General features: G+C 41.5%; 1 protein-coding gene across 1 annotated transcript in view; it reads right to left on the reverse strand.

The window, feature by feature from the left end:
• Positions 1–263: 263 nt before the first annotated feature.
• The window catches only part of STC2 (stanniocalcin 2), a 53,475-nt gene continuing 36,039 nt past the window's right edge, over positions 264–17,699 (reverse strand). Inside the window, exons 2-4 of the mRNA XM_040344551.1 lie at positions 11,350–11,492; positions 5,451–5,662; positions 264–1,485 (exon numbers count right to left, since the gene is read on the reverse strand). Coding sequence (XP_040200485.1) covers positions 1,080–1,485; positions 5,451–5,662; positions 11,350–11,492 — 761 coding nt within the window. The 3' untranslated portion in view covers positions 264–1,079. The remainder of the gene's footprint in view (positions 1,486–5,450; positions 5,663–11,349; positions 11,493–17,699) is intronic.

A 17,699-nucleotide genomic window follows, 5' to 3' on the forward strand; every position in this document is an offset into this window, starting at 1 on the left:
ATAGATAAAAACTACTCACAAGCATGTAGGAGTAAATACGCTTAAGTAGGCCACCATACCATGACTATACAATCCTGGGACCAGAAAACTTCAGTACACAGAGGAGACCATGCAGGAACCCCTGCTGGCTAACATGTTTTGAAGGTAAACCTTCTTCCTCAGAGCCTCCGAGGAAGAAGGTTTACCTTTGAAAGGCATTAGCCAGCAGGGGCTCCTCTACGTACTGGAGATTGCTGGTCCAAGGATTGTATAGCCACAGGATGGTGGCCTGCTTAAGCATATTTATTTCTACATGCTTGTGAGTAGTTTTTATCTTAAAAAATTAAATTAACTTGGGCTGGCCATTATATTTATGCGCAAGAGTGTTTGTTTTTCTACATCATGTGGCTAGCCTGATGACATTTAGAAAAGGTGTAAATATATATATATATTTACACACTGTATATAAAGTACAACTTACTGCTATAGAGGACACCGAGGGGGGATTGGGGGCTTAGCCCAGAGTTGGAGTATATGGAGTAAGGTCAATTGCTATATAAATATGTTGAAAATTGATACTAAACACCTGTATTTAGAAAATGCCATCTAACTTGCATAAATATGTAACCTTCCTCTTCTTGTATGTAAAACTTCAGAGGCTTACAGTACAATTGAAGTTCTAATGGAATGGAGTGGTAGCTTATTATACCAATTAAAGTATTTATAGAGTATAACATTGTCTGACATTACTCAGCATCAATTTAGCTTTAACTCAACATTTAGGTTTGCTTGTGTTCAAGCAGTTAATCACCACATAAGTACATCATAATATCAGTTTGATTTGAAAACCGATCTGTTCAATTACTATCTCATGCCAGCAATGTATATCAATGAAATGGCCTGAATGGGTTCTTAGATGATGTTGGATGTATGGTGCTCTGTCCTCTCCTTAGGAGCTTGAGATTAAGCAACTGAATCTGAGAATGCACTTCAGGCAAAGAATTGCCCTCTTTATGGTAAATGCCTTGGAATGTCCACAGAAATGGTATGATAGGCTTCTCAATGGAAGGATGTTAGAGAATGTTGGTAGAGACACCTTTTCACCTTCGGATGTCTGCTGAACCAACCAGTTTTTCAGAACTTTCTGTAGCACTAAATGCTATTTTGTTGCTAACAGGTTTTCCGCGTATGTTTGACTGCACTTTGTTGTTTTTCTCATTTTTGTTGGATTTAGCACTTTCTCGTTCCAAGTCAGACTGCGAAGAAGAGTCACTCTGACTGCGAATGGTTTTACCTGTGTCTCCTTTGACTGGGTCCCCCTGCTTTTTTGCAGGAAGAGCACTAGACCCAGTTGTACCATCGCCTTGCATAGCAGATGTGCAGAAGCTTAGAATGTAACAAAGGCTTCCCCAGTTCTGTGCACACTGAGCTTGTACACTGCGAGTGATTGCATCTTTCACCTCATCCCCACAAGTAAGTAAAATGTTTACCAGATCAACATAGGGCCTAAGGAAAAAACACATTAAAACACATCAGGATAATTCTGAACCAGCAAAACCTGGGATTTTTAACAATTACATATTTTACCCAAAATGTAAAAGTTTGGTTTTAGATATTCTTTAACAAACCCCTTGCCTTTTTACAGATACATTAAGTTCAAGAACACAGTTTTTTTTCACCTGAATACTTAGCTTGCTTAAAGCTTTGAAAAAAAAAAAAAAAAAAAACCTATTCAAGTACAGTTTTATTCTTAACTCAAAAAAGTAACTTCTATTGCTCCCAGCCTCCTACAAATCTCAAAATTCCTATTTTTTGCTGCTGCAGTGATCTGACTTCCTGATAGAGGGTGTGGCCATTTTCATTCTTCATGGTCCTACTGTATGTAGGAACATAGTTACCCTCTCATGCTCGCTCTTATTAAAAAATATATTGCAGGGTCATTTAGTAGTGGATGTGTATGGATTATTTTTGGAGAATAAGGATATTGTTTAATGCAACTTTAATATCTGTGGGTCTCAAAAAGGCTTCTCTTTTCCATAAAGGGTTGCACATAAAAGTATCTTAAATTTTGCCTAAATAATACATTGAAACCGTAAAGAAAGCACTTCTATAAATAGTCCATTGAGGAGCTTTAAATACTTGTACAAAAAAAAAAGATTTCAGCAGATTCAGGAATCTTCATTCACGCCAGATGATTTTATGCAGGACAAAGTAAAATAAACAATTAACTTCTCCCCACAGCATATACTCCGCTCCTGGGCCATTCCACTGCTTGGAAGCCCCAAACTGACATGTCAGTATCTACACAGAGACTTCTTCCCTGTCAAAAGTGACATCTCTGGGCCAACCCATGAGATACAATGCTGCTGCATGCTCTACAATAGATGCCATGTATTTTAATTTATTAATTTCAGATTTTTTCTCGATTCAAGAATAGTAAAACAGTGTGGCTGTGTCAAGGAACATAAAGCTTGCTTCTGGCCTACCATCTCTTAATAGTAAAATACCTGGAACAGTAGCACGCACATGCACACACTTAAAGCATGCAGTCTGTTGGGTGTAGCCTATTATTGTGTAGACTCCATAAAATCCTTTTCCACCCAAGTAATGAAAGTACCAGGAGGGTGGCAAATTATTTTGTTCAAATAAAAGCTGAAAGAAGGGGGGATCCATACATGACACTACAAGTAAGGTCCCAAACTCGAGATCTTCTATTTTACTTGAAGTAACTCAATGTTCTCCTCAAGGTTGGATGTACACTTTCCAACAAAGACAAATTAATATATCTTATTGTGTTACAGCTGTAATCTTCTTTTCATATTCACTGTCAATATTTACCTGAAGCTCCACTCCTCTGATAGTTAGCGTGCATGTTGTTTTTTATGATCCTTGCTTGGATAGTGCAGGCATTTTCCAGAATGCACCACTAACTCCTATTACACATTTTATAACACAGAGCAGCATCAGTTGTAAACCATGTTGTGGAAATTATAGTTAAAATAGAAATGAAGTCTGAAAATCAAAACCTGCTAAGAGGTAGTACGTTTTTCTTTGGCCAAAGACATATGCAAAATCTTATCTGTTGAAAAACTTATTTCCCTGACTCATGGCATTTTTTGTGCAATGCCTCATTTTTGGCTTAGGCTAAAATGCAAAGGGTGGAGCTGGGTGCTGAAAACGATGTACTGTAACCCCTGTAAAAATGCACAGGAGTTACATCTTCACGGGTCACCCAATGGCTAAATAGGAGCCATGCAGGTCCCAGAAGAAGCATCCAAGAACCTGGATCTGCCAGCACTCTTTTGTTAATGTGAACAGTTAGGCCCCGTACACACGACCGAACATGTTTGCTGAAACTGGTCCGCGGACCAGTTTCAGCAGACATGTTCGGTCGTGTGTAGGCCCGAGCGGACAGGATTCCAGCGTACATTTGCCCGCCGGGCCTTTTTCCAGCGGGCAAATATTTCTGAACATGTTTTAAAACATGCCCGCTGGAATCCTGCCCGTCGGACATGTTCGGTCGTCTGTACAGACCTACCGTACATGTCCGAGCGGCCGCCATCCCTCGCATGCGTCGAATGACTTCGGCGCATGCGTGGAAGCATTGAACTGGCAGGGCCGCACACGTCGCCGCGTCATCGTCGCGGCGACGGCGCGGCCTCGTCGTGGCGTATCGAGTACGCGCGGATTTCTGTATGATGGTGTGTACAGCCATCATACAGAAATCCCCGGGCAGACATGTACGCTGAAAACGGTCCGGCGGACTGTTTTCATCGTACATGTTTGCCCGTCTGTACAAGGCTTTATACTTAGCAAGTGGCAAGATAAATGTTTTTGTGGTGATTGAACTACAGTAGGGATTAAGTAAATCGTCTGTACAGACCTACCGTACATGTCCGAGCGGCCGCCATCCCTCGCATGCGTCGAATGACTTTGACGCATGCGTGGAAGCATTGAACTGGCAGGGCCGCACACGTCGCCGCGTCATCGTCGCGGCCTCGTCGTGGCGTATCGAGTACGCGCGGATTTCTGTATGATGGTGTGTACAGCCATCATACAGAAATCCCCGGGCAGACATGTACGCTGAAAACGGTCCGGCGTACAAGGCCTTATGCCGCATACACACCATCACTTTATGTGATGAAAAAAAACGACATTTTCTGTGAAGTAAAAAACAAAGTTTTTGAAACTTCAATTTTCAAAGACGAAGTTGCCTACACACCATCGTTTTTCTCACAATGTTCTAGCAAAGCGAGGTTACGTTCACCACGTTTTTCCAGTAGCTTCTGAGCATGCGCGGATGAAAAAACGTCGTTTTAAACGACGTTTTTGCTACACACAGTCAATTTCTGTGAAGTAAAAGTTGACGTTTTGAAAAACGACACATAAAATTGAAGCATGCTTCAATTTTTTTTGGTCGTTTTTTAGAAGACATAAAACAACGTTTTCCCCCACACACGGTCAATTAAAGTGACGTTTTTAAAAACGTAATTTTTTTTCATCACATAAAACGACCGTGTGTACGCGGCATTATACTTAGCAAGTGCCAAGATAAAGGTTTTTGTGGTGATTGAACTACAGTAGGGATTAAGTAAAAACTTGCAATGATTACTCAACCTCTTTTGTCACTTATGGAACTCTATTGCCGCGTACACACGATCATTTTTCGGCATGAAAAAAACTTTGTTTTAAAAAAAATGTCATTTAAAATGATCGTGTGCGGGCTTCACATCATTTTTCGGCTTCTGAAAAACGCCAATTTATTTTTTTAGAGCATGCTGCATTTTTTAACAACGTTTTAAACTATGTAGTTTTTCAGGTTGTAAAAAATGATCGTGTGGGCTAAAACAACGTTAAAAACCCGCGCATGCTCAGAAGCAAGTTATGAGACGGGAGCGCTCGTTCTGGTAAAACTACCGTTCATAATGGAGTAAGCACATTCATCACGCTGTAACAGACAGAAAAGCGCGAATCGTCTTTTACTAACACAGAATCAGCTAAAGCAGCCCAAAGGGTGTCGTCATCCGCATGGAACTTCCCCTTTATAGTGCCGTTGTACGTGTTGTACGTCACCGCGCTTTGCTAGAGCATTTTTTAAAAACGATGATGTGTGGGCAACGTGGTTTTAATGATGAAGTTGGAAAAACGTTGTTTTTTCTAAATGCCGAAAAATTACCGTGTGTATGCGGCATAACAATTACAGTTTGTGATTTTTTTTTTAACAGCAACCATGTATTAATCACTTTGCATGTGTAATGTGTCAGTATGCAAGCATTCCTCTGTTTTTTTTTCTACTTTATTATGGAAAGTAATTTTATAGAAAAGGGTAGTTGTGATAAATTGTGGATGATTATATTCCAAATGTCAGTTTTGTGCTCCTGGCTACAATACCTTTCACACGAGGAATTCCAAAGCTAATGGCCGCAAAACGCCCCTGGCAATGCTGCAACGCACTGACCATCATCACTTACTCATGTAACAGGAGGTCTTTGAAGTGAATCATCTCCACAATCACTTGAACGTTATCCTTGGCAGCAGAGCAGAGGTCGTGCTTGGCGTAGCATTCCTTCTGGAGCTGGTACACCATCTCCTTAATAGCTGGGCACTTGCGACTAATGCAACTGAATTTGTGTCTCAGTCCATGAGCTTTGCATTTCAGTGCATCCTTGATAAATGATTTCCCCTGGGAGGAAGAAAAAAGTATAGTATATTGTCAAATGTTACCTAGGGCTAAGACCTGCCATTTACTCAAAACAATTATGTATTACTTAAAATAAAATAAAAATTAGGCAAAAAAGAGTGGTTTGTATCACTGTAAGGTTGGTGTCACACATGTGTGTTGTAGTACCATGGTATGCAGGATGCATGCTGCTGAATGGCACAAAGGCAATGGACCTGCAACGTTGGGTGCTTGTATGCAGTTTGAATTGTGCTTAGTTGTAGTGAATCAGAGGCTAGCCTGGCTGGGAAAAGGGTTATTTGTTACGTGCTTGGTTCTCAGGCATTTGGTCCCAGCCAACCCACCTGTGGTATAAAAAGGGGGCACAGCTGAGGTTCAAGAATTATTGGGGTCCGGGATTGAATCATTTGACGCTGCTCTTTAGCACCAGGGTTTTGGGAAGACATTCAGTCATGAACAATGTTATAGACTCTCACCTCAGGGAGGTATGCCTGGGCCACTACACTACTCTAGTTAGGATTAGAGGAAATACATTGTTCATATTGAACTGTATGCTTGTTCAGTAAAGTTACATTAACTGTTCTGAGCCTGGTCTGAAGTTATTCAGTTGTGGGTACTGGCATAAAAAAAGATCCTGGATCAGTAAACACACTATGGGGTATGAAGTAGCACTGCTACAAAGGTTGTCTCAGCAAAACAAGAAGAGAGTAGTTGCTATGGGTTACCAAGTCAAGGAACAAGCTACTAGCAACCAGTCATTAAATGTGGCACCTAGTAAAGTGGCAGGTCCTCCAGTAGCAAGGGGCAAGGGGGCTGTAGTCCGGCTTTCTCCCTAGTGGTGGGTATCCAATAGCACCTGGAACTGAACTTGCATTACAAAGATCCATGGCCTGGCCATGTGATACGGGAAGGAAGAAGTTATGTGAGAGCACGCATGAGGTCTGGACAATGTGCTTGATGGGACCCCATTCTGTTACTAGGAGTGGGCCCAGATAACCCCCCCTCCCAACACTGTATGAAGATAAAATGGGCCACAATTCGGTTTTGGTGCACTTGGGTGCATTGGCCTCCTATTCTAATTGAATGTGGTGCGTGCGGTAATGCAACACAAAGTCATGAAGGTTTTTTTTTTTATGTTTTTAATCTCCTGTTTTATATTTTTATTGTTTATAGTATGTACACAATATCTTTGTTTTACAAATAACCATTTATTATAGGAGACCCATGACACAGAAGCATTAAAAACGGTCCTAGAGCTTCACATGAAAATACAAAATATTTACATATAGTAATTCCTGTTAACTAAATAAAAAAGAACATTTAAAAAAAAATGTTCCTGACCATAATAAAGTACATAACTATATAGAAAACCACATGTTCTTATTACATTTACTAGTTTGTGTTTAGAGACAAAAGATATAGAAGTAAACAGGTTTACATAACTATTATCACTCAACCATAGTTTGTTGCTCTTATTTAAGTTACCCCATAGACAATTGCCAAATCACATCTACTAACTGACTTTGGCCAAATATTAAAGTCGCCAAAAATACTTCTGTGGTGAAGGTCTTAGTCCTGAATATTTGTAATTTGTAAACATGTTTTCATATTTTCCTAAATTAATGTTTGTACATGTAAATATCACAAACTCATAAGGTTTAGAAAACAACTGTGTGAATACTGGAGATGAATCTTAGCCGTGGGGGAGAGGCAACACTGAAACGACAGTCTCCTGTAGCATGAAAAGGGGAGTATGTCCTGTCCACATTCTTGCCACAGAATTGCACATTGGTCATGAAGGTAAAAATAAGTAAATGAATGGAATTCCACTGGTTTTAAGATGCTTACACTAACATGAATTGCATACAAGGATATAGTGTATATTAGATTAGTTCTTCCTTGACTTAAGCTGCTTATAGACTAGAGGTTGTAGTAATCATTTGATCACTCTCAAGCAAAATAAATAACAGAGTGGGTCACTTGCAAGCCTGGCTTGGCTAAACTAGAAGTGTAAGCTTAAAGGGGTTGTAAAGGAAAACATTTCTTTCCCTAAATAGCTTCTTTTACCTTAGTGCAGTCCTCCTTCACTTACCTCATCCTTCAATTTTGCTTTTAAATGTCCTTATTTCTTCTGAGAAATCCTCACTTCCTGTTCTTCTGTCTGTAACTACACACCATAATGCGAGGCTTTCTTCCTGGTGTGGAGAAAGCCTCTTGAGGGGGGAGGGGGTGAGCAGGAGTGTCAGGACGCCCACTAACACACAGCTCCTTTCTCTATATGCAAAGTAGAGAGTGTCTCGACTTGCCTGCTCGCCCCCTCCCCCCTCAAGAGATTTTCTCCACACCAGGGAGAAAGCCTCGCATTACGATGTGTAGCTACAGACAGAAGAACAGGAAGTGAGGATTTCTCAGAAGAAATAAGGACATTTAAAAGCAAAATTGAAGGATGAGGTAAGTGAAGGAGGACTGCACTAAGGTAAACAAAGCTATTTAGGGAAAAAAATAAATCCTTTACAACCCCTTTGACAGACTGGATTGGAGTGGGAGTGCTTCCAGTTTATTAAAGGGGCAACAAGTGCAATTGAAATAGGTTTTCTAACTTGACTGTTGCTACAGAAGGCGGTGGCTGGCAATCCCAGGACCCAACCACAGGTATTTGACAAAAGATTGTCAGCCAATCCAGCATTTTTCATCAGCCTAGATCTATGGGTACTCCAAGTCTTTGCTAAGCAGGAGGAATTCTGGGACACTCTGGGATATCCAAATGTCATGCCTGGTCAAATGTATATATTTAATAGGTGTAGGATTGTGATGACAAAATGACCTGATGAAACTCAAACTGTGTGGACAACAGAATGGGGGAATCATACCAAAAACAGTGCAATTCTAATTTTCCTCAAAATGTTCAAGTTGGTAACATATTTAAAATGTAATATCTTTGGTGGGCAGCCAGAGAAGTCTACCCATTTAATAAGCCATAGACCAGCTTGGCATACCTTTGATAAAACACAGCTTAGCTTAAGACACTTTTGAAATAAAGCAGGAGTATCAAAAAAAGTGCATTAGCTAGGTCTGTAAAGGACCTCTAAATTAGACTCTGTCATAAATGGTCGGGTTGTAAACAGTCTGCAGAATTCTTTGGGAAATATAGATCTGCGAGCCTGTTTTTTTTTGTACTAGCAAAGCTAATTCTATTTTTATTCCATAACTCCAGCTGTAATGGAGTTACCTTAAAAAAGGTCCACACTATGTATTGGAAGGTGTCAATCAGTTAGACACTAAACATGCCTATATTACAGGTGCCAGAAGCCAGATGGGATTATGCATCCTTCTAAAACATTGGTAATATCCATATGATATTGGTGTCTTACAAACCGTAGTTTCAATCTGTTTAATATGTTGGTTGTTGGATTGTGAAAGCTTGCCATCTAGAAATATGGATGTATTAAAGCTTATGTAAAACTTCTCCTTTACCCAGTGAAGTGAACAGCCTCAGCTGATACACAGGGATGAAACAAATCTCCCTACATAAGTTTTACATGCATATCTGCTGTCTTCAACTTGCTATATTCTTTAGAATTCTAGAATTCTAACATCATGGTACAATTTTTACGTCCTCATTTAGCAGTAGGAGGGGATTCTTGACATACACTATGTGACAGCTGATTGGAGGAAAGGCACACCTCCCCACTCTACATAGGCAGAGGAACGAAGATACTTTCAGAGCTGTGCTGTGACAAGACAAGCTCTCTGCTAATCTATTTATAGCACCCACCCCGACACAAATTTCCAGCTGCTTTTGTCTCCAGTCTCTGAGAACTTGTCAGAAATTATCATGCTGATAACAGAGGAACGAAACAGCAGAAAGACACAAGACTTAGGGCTTTGGAGAGAGATAAGTAAACACTACAGATATATGAGCCTAGGTCAAAATTCATGAATCGGTTTTACATCCACTTTAATAATCTAATAACAAATGCATTGCGGTGGAAAATATTTATTTTTTTCAGCGCAGCACGAGGCAATCCTGCACCTTGCACTGTGTAGCTGGCAACTGAACTTCATGAAAAGTCTGTGAACCAGTCCTTAATGCCCTAAATGGAAATGATAAACCATTGCCCCTGTGAAGGGCTACTGTATTTTATAACTCTGTTACATTCCGGTCTTGGTGTTGCAGCAAGTGACACAGACATTTTTTAAAGGTCAAAATTGCAGCAGTGCATGCTTTGAAAGGTACATGGTTTCTACTGTGTGTAGACCATAAAGTTCACTGCTCAGTTAACCAGCTGCAGTGACAATCACTCTCAGATTGCTGGCACTTAGACTGCTGTTCCAGGCTGCAAAATTCCTGCACAGGGTGGGATTTCTGAGTATAATCATCACAAGAACAACAGGAGATAGTTATTATTTTAAATGCTCTTGATAATTTTTCTACTATTGGACAGTCAATGAACTGCTAAGTGAGGTATGAATTCTGGCTTCACATTAATTTTGTGTATATACATACATATATACTTTATCTATCGTTCAGCATTTACATACACATGCTGACGTCAGATGTCAGCTGGTGTCTAAATCTTTTTCATCAGACCAAACAGATCGTGTGTGGGCCCCATCGGTTATTTATCCATAGGTTAAAAAAATAGGAACTTGTTTTAAAATTATCTGATGGATAAAAAAACCTATAGAAAAAAACGATCGTCTGTAGGTACGTCCATCGGTTAAAAATCCATGCATGCTCAGAATCAAGTTGACGCATGCTCGGAAGCATTGAACTTAATTTTTTTCAGCACGTCGTTGTGTTTTACGTCACCCCATTCTGACGCGATAGGTTTTTTAACTGATGGTGTGTAGGCACGACTGATCATCAGATAACTGATGGAAAAATCCATCAGACCGTTTTCATCAGACTAACCTATCGTGTGTGCAGGGCATTAGATCACGCTAAGGGACGGTATACTTTTTGGTGACAATATTTTCAGCATCCTGTAAGGTGAATATGGTCATTTAGACATTTACTTTGTTTTAGGTATTCTATTCAGTTATGGCTAAACATTAGGGGGCATTTTAATGTTATAGAAAAGTATACAACATTTTCAATAAACACATATTTTGAGTTATTATTGCATTGTTTACCATTATATTTGATATGACTCACATTTCTACAAGCTTACATTCTCATTATTTTGTTATTCTATTATATATAGAGATTTGTTGATTGGTCACTAGAAGGAGCTCTAAATGGCTCAGTGCACCTTTTTTTAGTTACACAGGAAGTGCACTGTTATCAATTTGTTGGTCGACTCATAGGCCTGCTGGCCACAACAATTTGGCAATTAAAAACTTATCATTACTAGATCCACAGAGAGACCCAGCTGAAGCTTTATGCAAATGTACACTCTTCCTGTAAACATTAAGCTTGCCCCCTCCCAACCTCCTATGCCTACCTATTGATCCTATAATGTGATGGGTTGTCTCCTGCATCAATAGAGCAGCTTGGTACATGACAAGGTGAAGAGACTTGAAGTAACACACACCCCACAATCTGTTTTTTGCACACCTATATTTTGATGATGCTGATAAAGAAAAATCTGAAATACATTTTTGAGAGTCTGGCAATTATTATACAGGTAGTGAAACTATAAAGAAGACTCCATGATAAACATTTAGTACTAGTATCATTAAATTACCTGAGCATCAAATCGGCCAGCGTTATGCAGAAAGGTCATGCAGATTTCATGAAGGCCGCGGATCTCACACGAGTTGTTCTCAAAGCATTCAAAGACTCCGCATCCCACGTCTCCAGCGCTTACTAGGCAGTGTTGAATCTCAGCTGTTATGGTAGAGAATATATATATATATATATATATATATATATATATATATATATATATATATATATATATAAAAAACAGTTATGATTTATTTGTATGCTCTAAAAAAAATACAAAAATGCAAAACAAAATGATGATAGCTATTATCAACAGAGTAGCAAATGTATTTTCTTTTTTCATAAACATTTCCATCACCATTATCATCATCCTCCTGATGTTGGCATACATTTACTTTCCTAGTCCAATATAAATATACATTTTAGCACCTAGGCCTGCAAGCAAGTTACCAAGATATCAAGAAACTGTTTGGGCCTATGTGCCATTATGAAATCAGAAATTCCTCCTGATAAATCCTGCCTACTGCTATTCTGAATTTCATCTTGTTGAATTTTTCCTGCTGCTACAGTTCCCAAAATATTGCCTAAATGACCCTGCCTTCTGATTCAGTACTTAAAGGGGTTGTAAAGGAAAAAATGTTTTCCCTAAATAGCTTCCTTTAGTGCAGTTCTCCTTCACTTACCTCATCCTTCGATTTTGCTTTTAAATGTCATTATTTCTTCTGAGAAATCCTCACTTCCTGTTCTTCTGTCTGTAACTCCACACAGTAATGCAAGGCTTTCATCCTGGTGTGGAGAAAGCCTCTTGAGGGGGGAGGGGGCGCGCAGGCAAGTCAGGACACTCTCTACTTTGCAGATAGAGAAAGGAGCTGTGTGTTAGTGGGCGTCCTGACACTCCTGCTCGCCCCCTCCTCCCTCAAGAGGCTTTCTCCACACCAGGAAGAAAGCCTCGCATTACGGTGGTGAGTTACAGACAGATGAACAGGAAGTGAGGATTTCTCAGAAGAAATAAGGACATTTGAAAGCAAAATCGAAGGATGAGGTAAGTGAAGGAGGAGGACTGCACTAAGGTAAAGGAAGCTATTTAGGGAAAAAAAATTCCTTTACAACCCCTTTAAAGTGTGTTATGCCAATGTCTTTCTAGTTTTTTTGATAAAGTGGGTGTAACGGTCACCACCATTTACGATTTCCATTCCATCAGCCATGACAGCTTATCTGACAGTCCGACAATCCAGCAGACACGATCCATATGGATTTCCCCAGAATAAACGAGACATACGCTCTGTTCTCTGGTTTTAAAATGTATGAATGAACACTTTTAATGGTTTCTTAGCTTTCTTATATACAGTACAAATATGTTACAGTAATCAAAGGAACAAAGACACACTCCATCCACACATCACACAATGGGGCTTCAATCACATTCTTTTAGATAATGACATTCAGGTGAGTTAATTATCCCCCAGACGTCCTGTCTCCGACAAGTTCCACTCACCTGTTACACAAAACCCATTCCTTTACTAAACATAATTGACATGCTAATTCCCTACCCCTGAAAGGAGACATCTGACCTTTCATACTTAATTAGTACAATGGACACAAACAGTATTAGCATCACACAATGGAATGTCTAGGAGCAGATGCCATTAACACCTCAAAAGCATGTGTGCCCCCATTGAATGAAAACACTCCATTTGGAGTCAGACTTTAACAACTTGTAATATTCCAAGATATCCTGCAAAACATGAATTATCAGTAATGTCCCATCTCATGTAATTTATAATTAATATTTCTCAGTCACCCTATGCCCAAAAGGGGCACAGGGTGACCCTAGACCCAAGAGTCATTAGTGACGCTGGCACAGGAGTACCCCATATCCTTCAAAGGTCTCTGAGTGTCACGGGCCATTCTGTTACATCTCTCCACTTTCGGTGGGAGACTGACAAAGGAGGGAACCCCAAACGGGTTGACTCCGAAGTTAGTCAGTAGTTCCAGTCCTCCAATGCTGGTATCCATACAGTACCCCAAATAAATTTCTCCAAACAGGGAATTACTCACCCAGCCAACCTCTGCCTCTCTCAGAGAACATGCCTGCCGCTGGGGAGAGCCCTGGACTGGCCCTTCTCCCTGGAGTCCTTTCAGCCACTGGAGAGAAGCCAGGGTGACTGGGCTCAGTCCATCATGCTGTTGGGGCTCTGGGCCAACTGCCCCCCCTCCCTGGGGTATACCAGTGGAGACTAAAGTCCCATCCACTGGTGGTAGATGAAAATCCCCCGGTGCTTGCAAAGCAAAGCTGACATCCTCCTGTCTCAGTGCCGCACCATTTTCTGGGGTTGTGTCAGTGAAGACTGAAGTCCCATCCACTACCCCAGGAACTCCCTCTTCCGTTAGTTGAGAGCAGAGGCTTGTGGCACTCTGCTCTGTTGCCAGCTCTTCTGCTGGGTTGCTGTGAGTGGAGACCACAGTCCCATCCACTACCACAGGAACTCCCTCTCCTGCTAGTTGAGAGCAGAGGCTTGTGGCACTCTGCTCTGTTGCCAGCTCTTCTGCTGGTTATGCATAAACCTTAACATCCTCTGGACGGTCCATTAAGTCCATAGATTCTGTAATCTGTGGCTGGGGGGATGAGCCAGCTGCCCTAGCCCCCTGGAACTCCACATCATCCGCTTCAGCTTTGGGATAGGCAATCTTCAGATTTTCCACTGCCGATTCATCAGCCCGGATTTCACAGTTGTCATCTAAAATTTCCTCATAGTCCCAGGCAACGGGAGCCCCACCCTGCTGCTGAGCAGAGTCTAGCAGCTGTCTGTAGGAGTTCTCCAGCTCCCATTCCTGAATGGCCAGAAACTCCAAATCTTCCTGTAACCAGTGCCCTTCCGAGACATTCAATTTTTGTTCTCTGTGCTACATTCTGTCCTCTAAGCGCCACTCCCGGTCATCCCCGAAGTCAGGATCACTGGACATCCTCCAATACAATAGTCCCAGGTCATCATAGTCAAAGCCTTCCGTGGGGCTGTCATCCGCTGACCACGGGCACTCTTGGGCTACTTACCCCCGGAGGGCTCTGTAGCTCTCGTCCAACCGCATCTCTGCCCGGATCAGCCTGCTTAACTCTGCTGTCCACTCCTTCTTCGGTTGTTCCCCCAACAACGGCATTCGTACGTCATACTGCGGCCAGTAACTTACATGGATGGAGGGGGGGACCTTTCTCTGGTGTTGCTGCTCAAGAGCTAGCGCTTCCTTCCAGAGTTGGCAATGAATCACATCCGACCATCCCAGCAGGGCCTCCTCTGATACTGGTCCTCTGTGATGTATCCTCATCTCTTGTAACCTCCTTCTGAATTCCTCTTCCATGGAGACTGGTATCTGTACCTCTCCTCTCTCTTCAGTTGGTGCTGCTGTGACTTCTGCTGCTGCAGCACCTCTTTGATGTAGCCAAGTGGCATTCACAGCCGCTATAACCAGGTCTATGATCTCCGGTGGAGGATTAGGACCATACTGTGCCAGTCCTCGTTTAACAGCCCGATCAAAACTTTCTTCCTCGGGTGTCCTGTCTGTTTAGCTGGGCCTTTCAGCTCTATCTATTTTGACAAGTTCTGCAATAATGTCCCTTTTCTTACGGTTGCTGGCGGGTCTGCCCCGGCTCTCCAGTAAGTCCATGAGGGAAGAGAGCTTCAGACGTTCATATTGTGTCTCCATTGTCCTGTGTCCTTGTAGCTGTTCCTCCGGCGATGGAACCATCCCACTGCTGTGCCACCTCTGTAACGGTCACCACCGTTTACGACTTCCATTCCATCAGCCACGACAGCTTATCCGACATTCCGACAATCCAGCAGACACGATCCATATGGATTTCCCCAGAATAAACGAGACATACGCTCTGTTCTCTAGTTTCAAAATGTATGAATGAACACTTTTAATGGTTACAGTAACCAAAGGAACAAAGACACACTCCACCCACACATTACACAATGGGGCTTCAATCACATTCTTTTAGATAATGACATTCAGGTGAGTTAATTATCCCCCAGACGTCCTGTCTTCGACAAGTTCCCTTCGCCTGTTACACAAAACCCATTCCTTTACTAAACATAATTGACATGCTAATTCCCCACCCCTGAAAGGAGACATCTGACCTTTCAGACTTAATTAGTACAATGGACACAAACAGTATTAGCATCACACAATGGAATGTCTAGGAGCAGATGCAATTAACACCTCAAAAGCATGTTTCCCCCTATTGAATGAAAACACTCCATTTGGAGTCAGACTTTAACAACTTGTAATATTCCAAGATATCCTGCAAAACATGAATTATCAGTAATGTCCCATCTCATGTAATTTATAATTAATATTTCTCAGTCACCCTATGCCCAAAAGGGGCACAGGGTGACCCTAGACCCAAGAGCCATTAGTGACGCTGGCACCCCACATCCTTCAAAGGTCTCTGGGTGTCACGGGCCATTCTGTTACAGTGGGGAAGGATTAAAACACATAATTGCCTTGGTCTCTTATTTCATACTGATGGATCTTGCCATCTCCTTCAGCCCCATAATTCACCCAGATGGATCCTGTCTACTGCTTCAGCCCTGTAGTTCTATCTGATGGATCCTGCTTGTTGCTTCAGTCACATATTTTATCCTGATAAACCCTGCCTATTGCTTAAGTCCTGATATTCCACGTGATGAACGCTGCCTAATCCTTCAGTTCCATAAGTCATGCTTTAACACGCCTGTGCCCATCCAACATGAAACTTTCACACTCTTTTATTGACTGCATTTAGGTACATATTTTGATTATTTTTAAAGAAATGTAAATCATTTTTTTTCTTATAATTTTTATTGAGAAAAAGGCGATGTTTTTACAAAGTGCTGAAAGAAAAGAAGACAAAAACAAAAGGGGAAGACAAGTCATCCCCATCATATGTACATCTTACAAGTGAAGTATAACATCATCATAACTATCACTATATTACACAAAGATTCATTCGTGAAAGGACATGCAATTGAGTAGCAGGGGCACCTCTCCCAAGGAGAGGAGGAAGATGGGTGAAACAAGAGATAAAGTATAGAGAGAATCAGGAAGCATATAAGTACACCATATCGTGATATAACTGAGAATTTGTGAATGAGTTGAAATTGGTAGATCAATCTGGTCAAGGGTTAGAGAAATGATAGCAATCACAGGTAAGTCAGGCCAGCAGCACCTAAAAAAGTCCTTAAAGGGGTTGTAAAGGTACATTATTTTTTCCTAAATAGCTTCCTTTACCTTAGTGCAGTCCTCCTTCACTTACCTAATCCTTCGATTTTGTTTTTAAATGTCCTTATTTCTTCTGAGAAATCCTCACTTCCTGTACTTCTGTCTGTAACTCCACACAGTAATGCAAGGCTTTCTCCCTGGTGTGGAGTATCATGCTCGCCCCCCCCCCCTTGGACTACAGGAGAGTCATGACGCCCACTAACACACAGCTCTTTTCTCTATCTGCAACATAGAGAGCATCCTGACTCTTCTGTAGTCCAAGGGAGGGGGCGAGCACGACACTCCACACCAGGGAGAAAGCCTTGCATTACTGTGTGGAGTTACAGATAGAAGAACAGGAAGTGAGGATTTCTCAGAAGAAATAAGGACATTTAAAATGGTTGGTGCTAAGACATATGACACTGTAAAACCAGCAATTAAGACATTGGCAGAGCTCCTGACACTGTTAGAGGATCCCTTCCAGCCTAAACCACTAGAGATTGCAGAAATATTTTGGTTCTATCAGAGGCGGCAGCAGGCAGGTAACGAAATTAAAGCTTATGTGCTTGCCCTTCGCAGGCTAGCCTCTACCTTTTGGGAGTACCTACCTACTGCACTGAGAGATAAGTTTGTCATTGGACTGAACAGTGAGTCTAGCCAAAATAGACTATTAACAGAGAAAGACCTTACCCTTACAAAGGCAACTGAGATAGCTTCAGTGATGGAAAAGGCTGTGAAAGATACAGAGGAATACAGAGGAATTGAACCTTCAGGGCAAAAAGGAAGAGGTGAAACAGGACATTTTCAAAACTGCAGCAGTCAAGCCAACTGCCGCAAACTGGAAATACAGACCCCCACCAAGCCAGGAGTCAGCCTGCTACTGTTGTGGGAATAGACCATGACCACAAAGTCTGCCATTTTAAGGATCAGACCTGTCATAATTGTGGTAAGACAGGCCATCTTAAATGAGTGTGTCGTAGCAAGAAGGTGCAAAATAAACAATCTCTGAACCCCAAGACAAAGACATATGTAGCGCCGCCTTACTTTCAGTATGGGCACTACGCTAAAGTTAGTGGGGAATGGGAGAGTTATTTTGCTCCCATTTGCAATTTGCTAAATTGGGACTTCTGT

Source organism: Rana temporaria, chromosome 3 (genome assembly GCF_905171775.1).
Source record: "Rana temporaria chromosome 3, aRanTem1.1, whole genome shotgun sequence".
Lineage (NCBI taxonomy): Eukaryota > Metazoa > Chordata > Amphibia > Anura > Ranidae > Rana > Rana temporaria.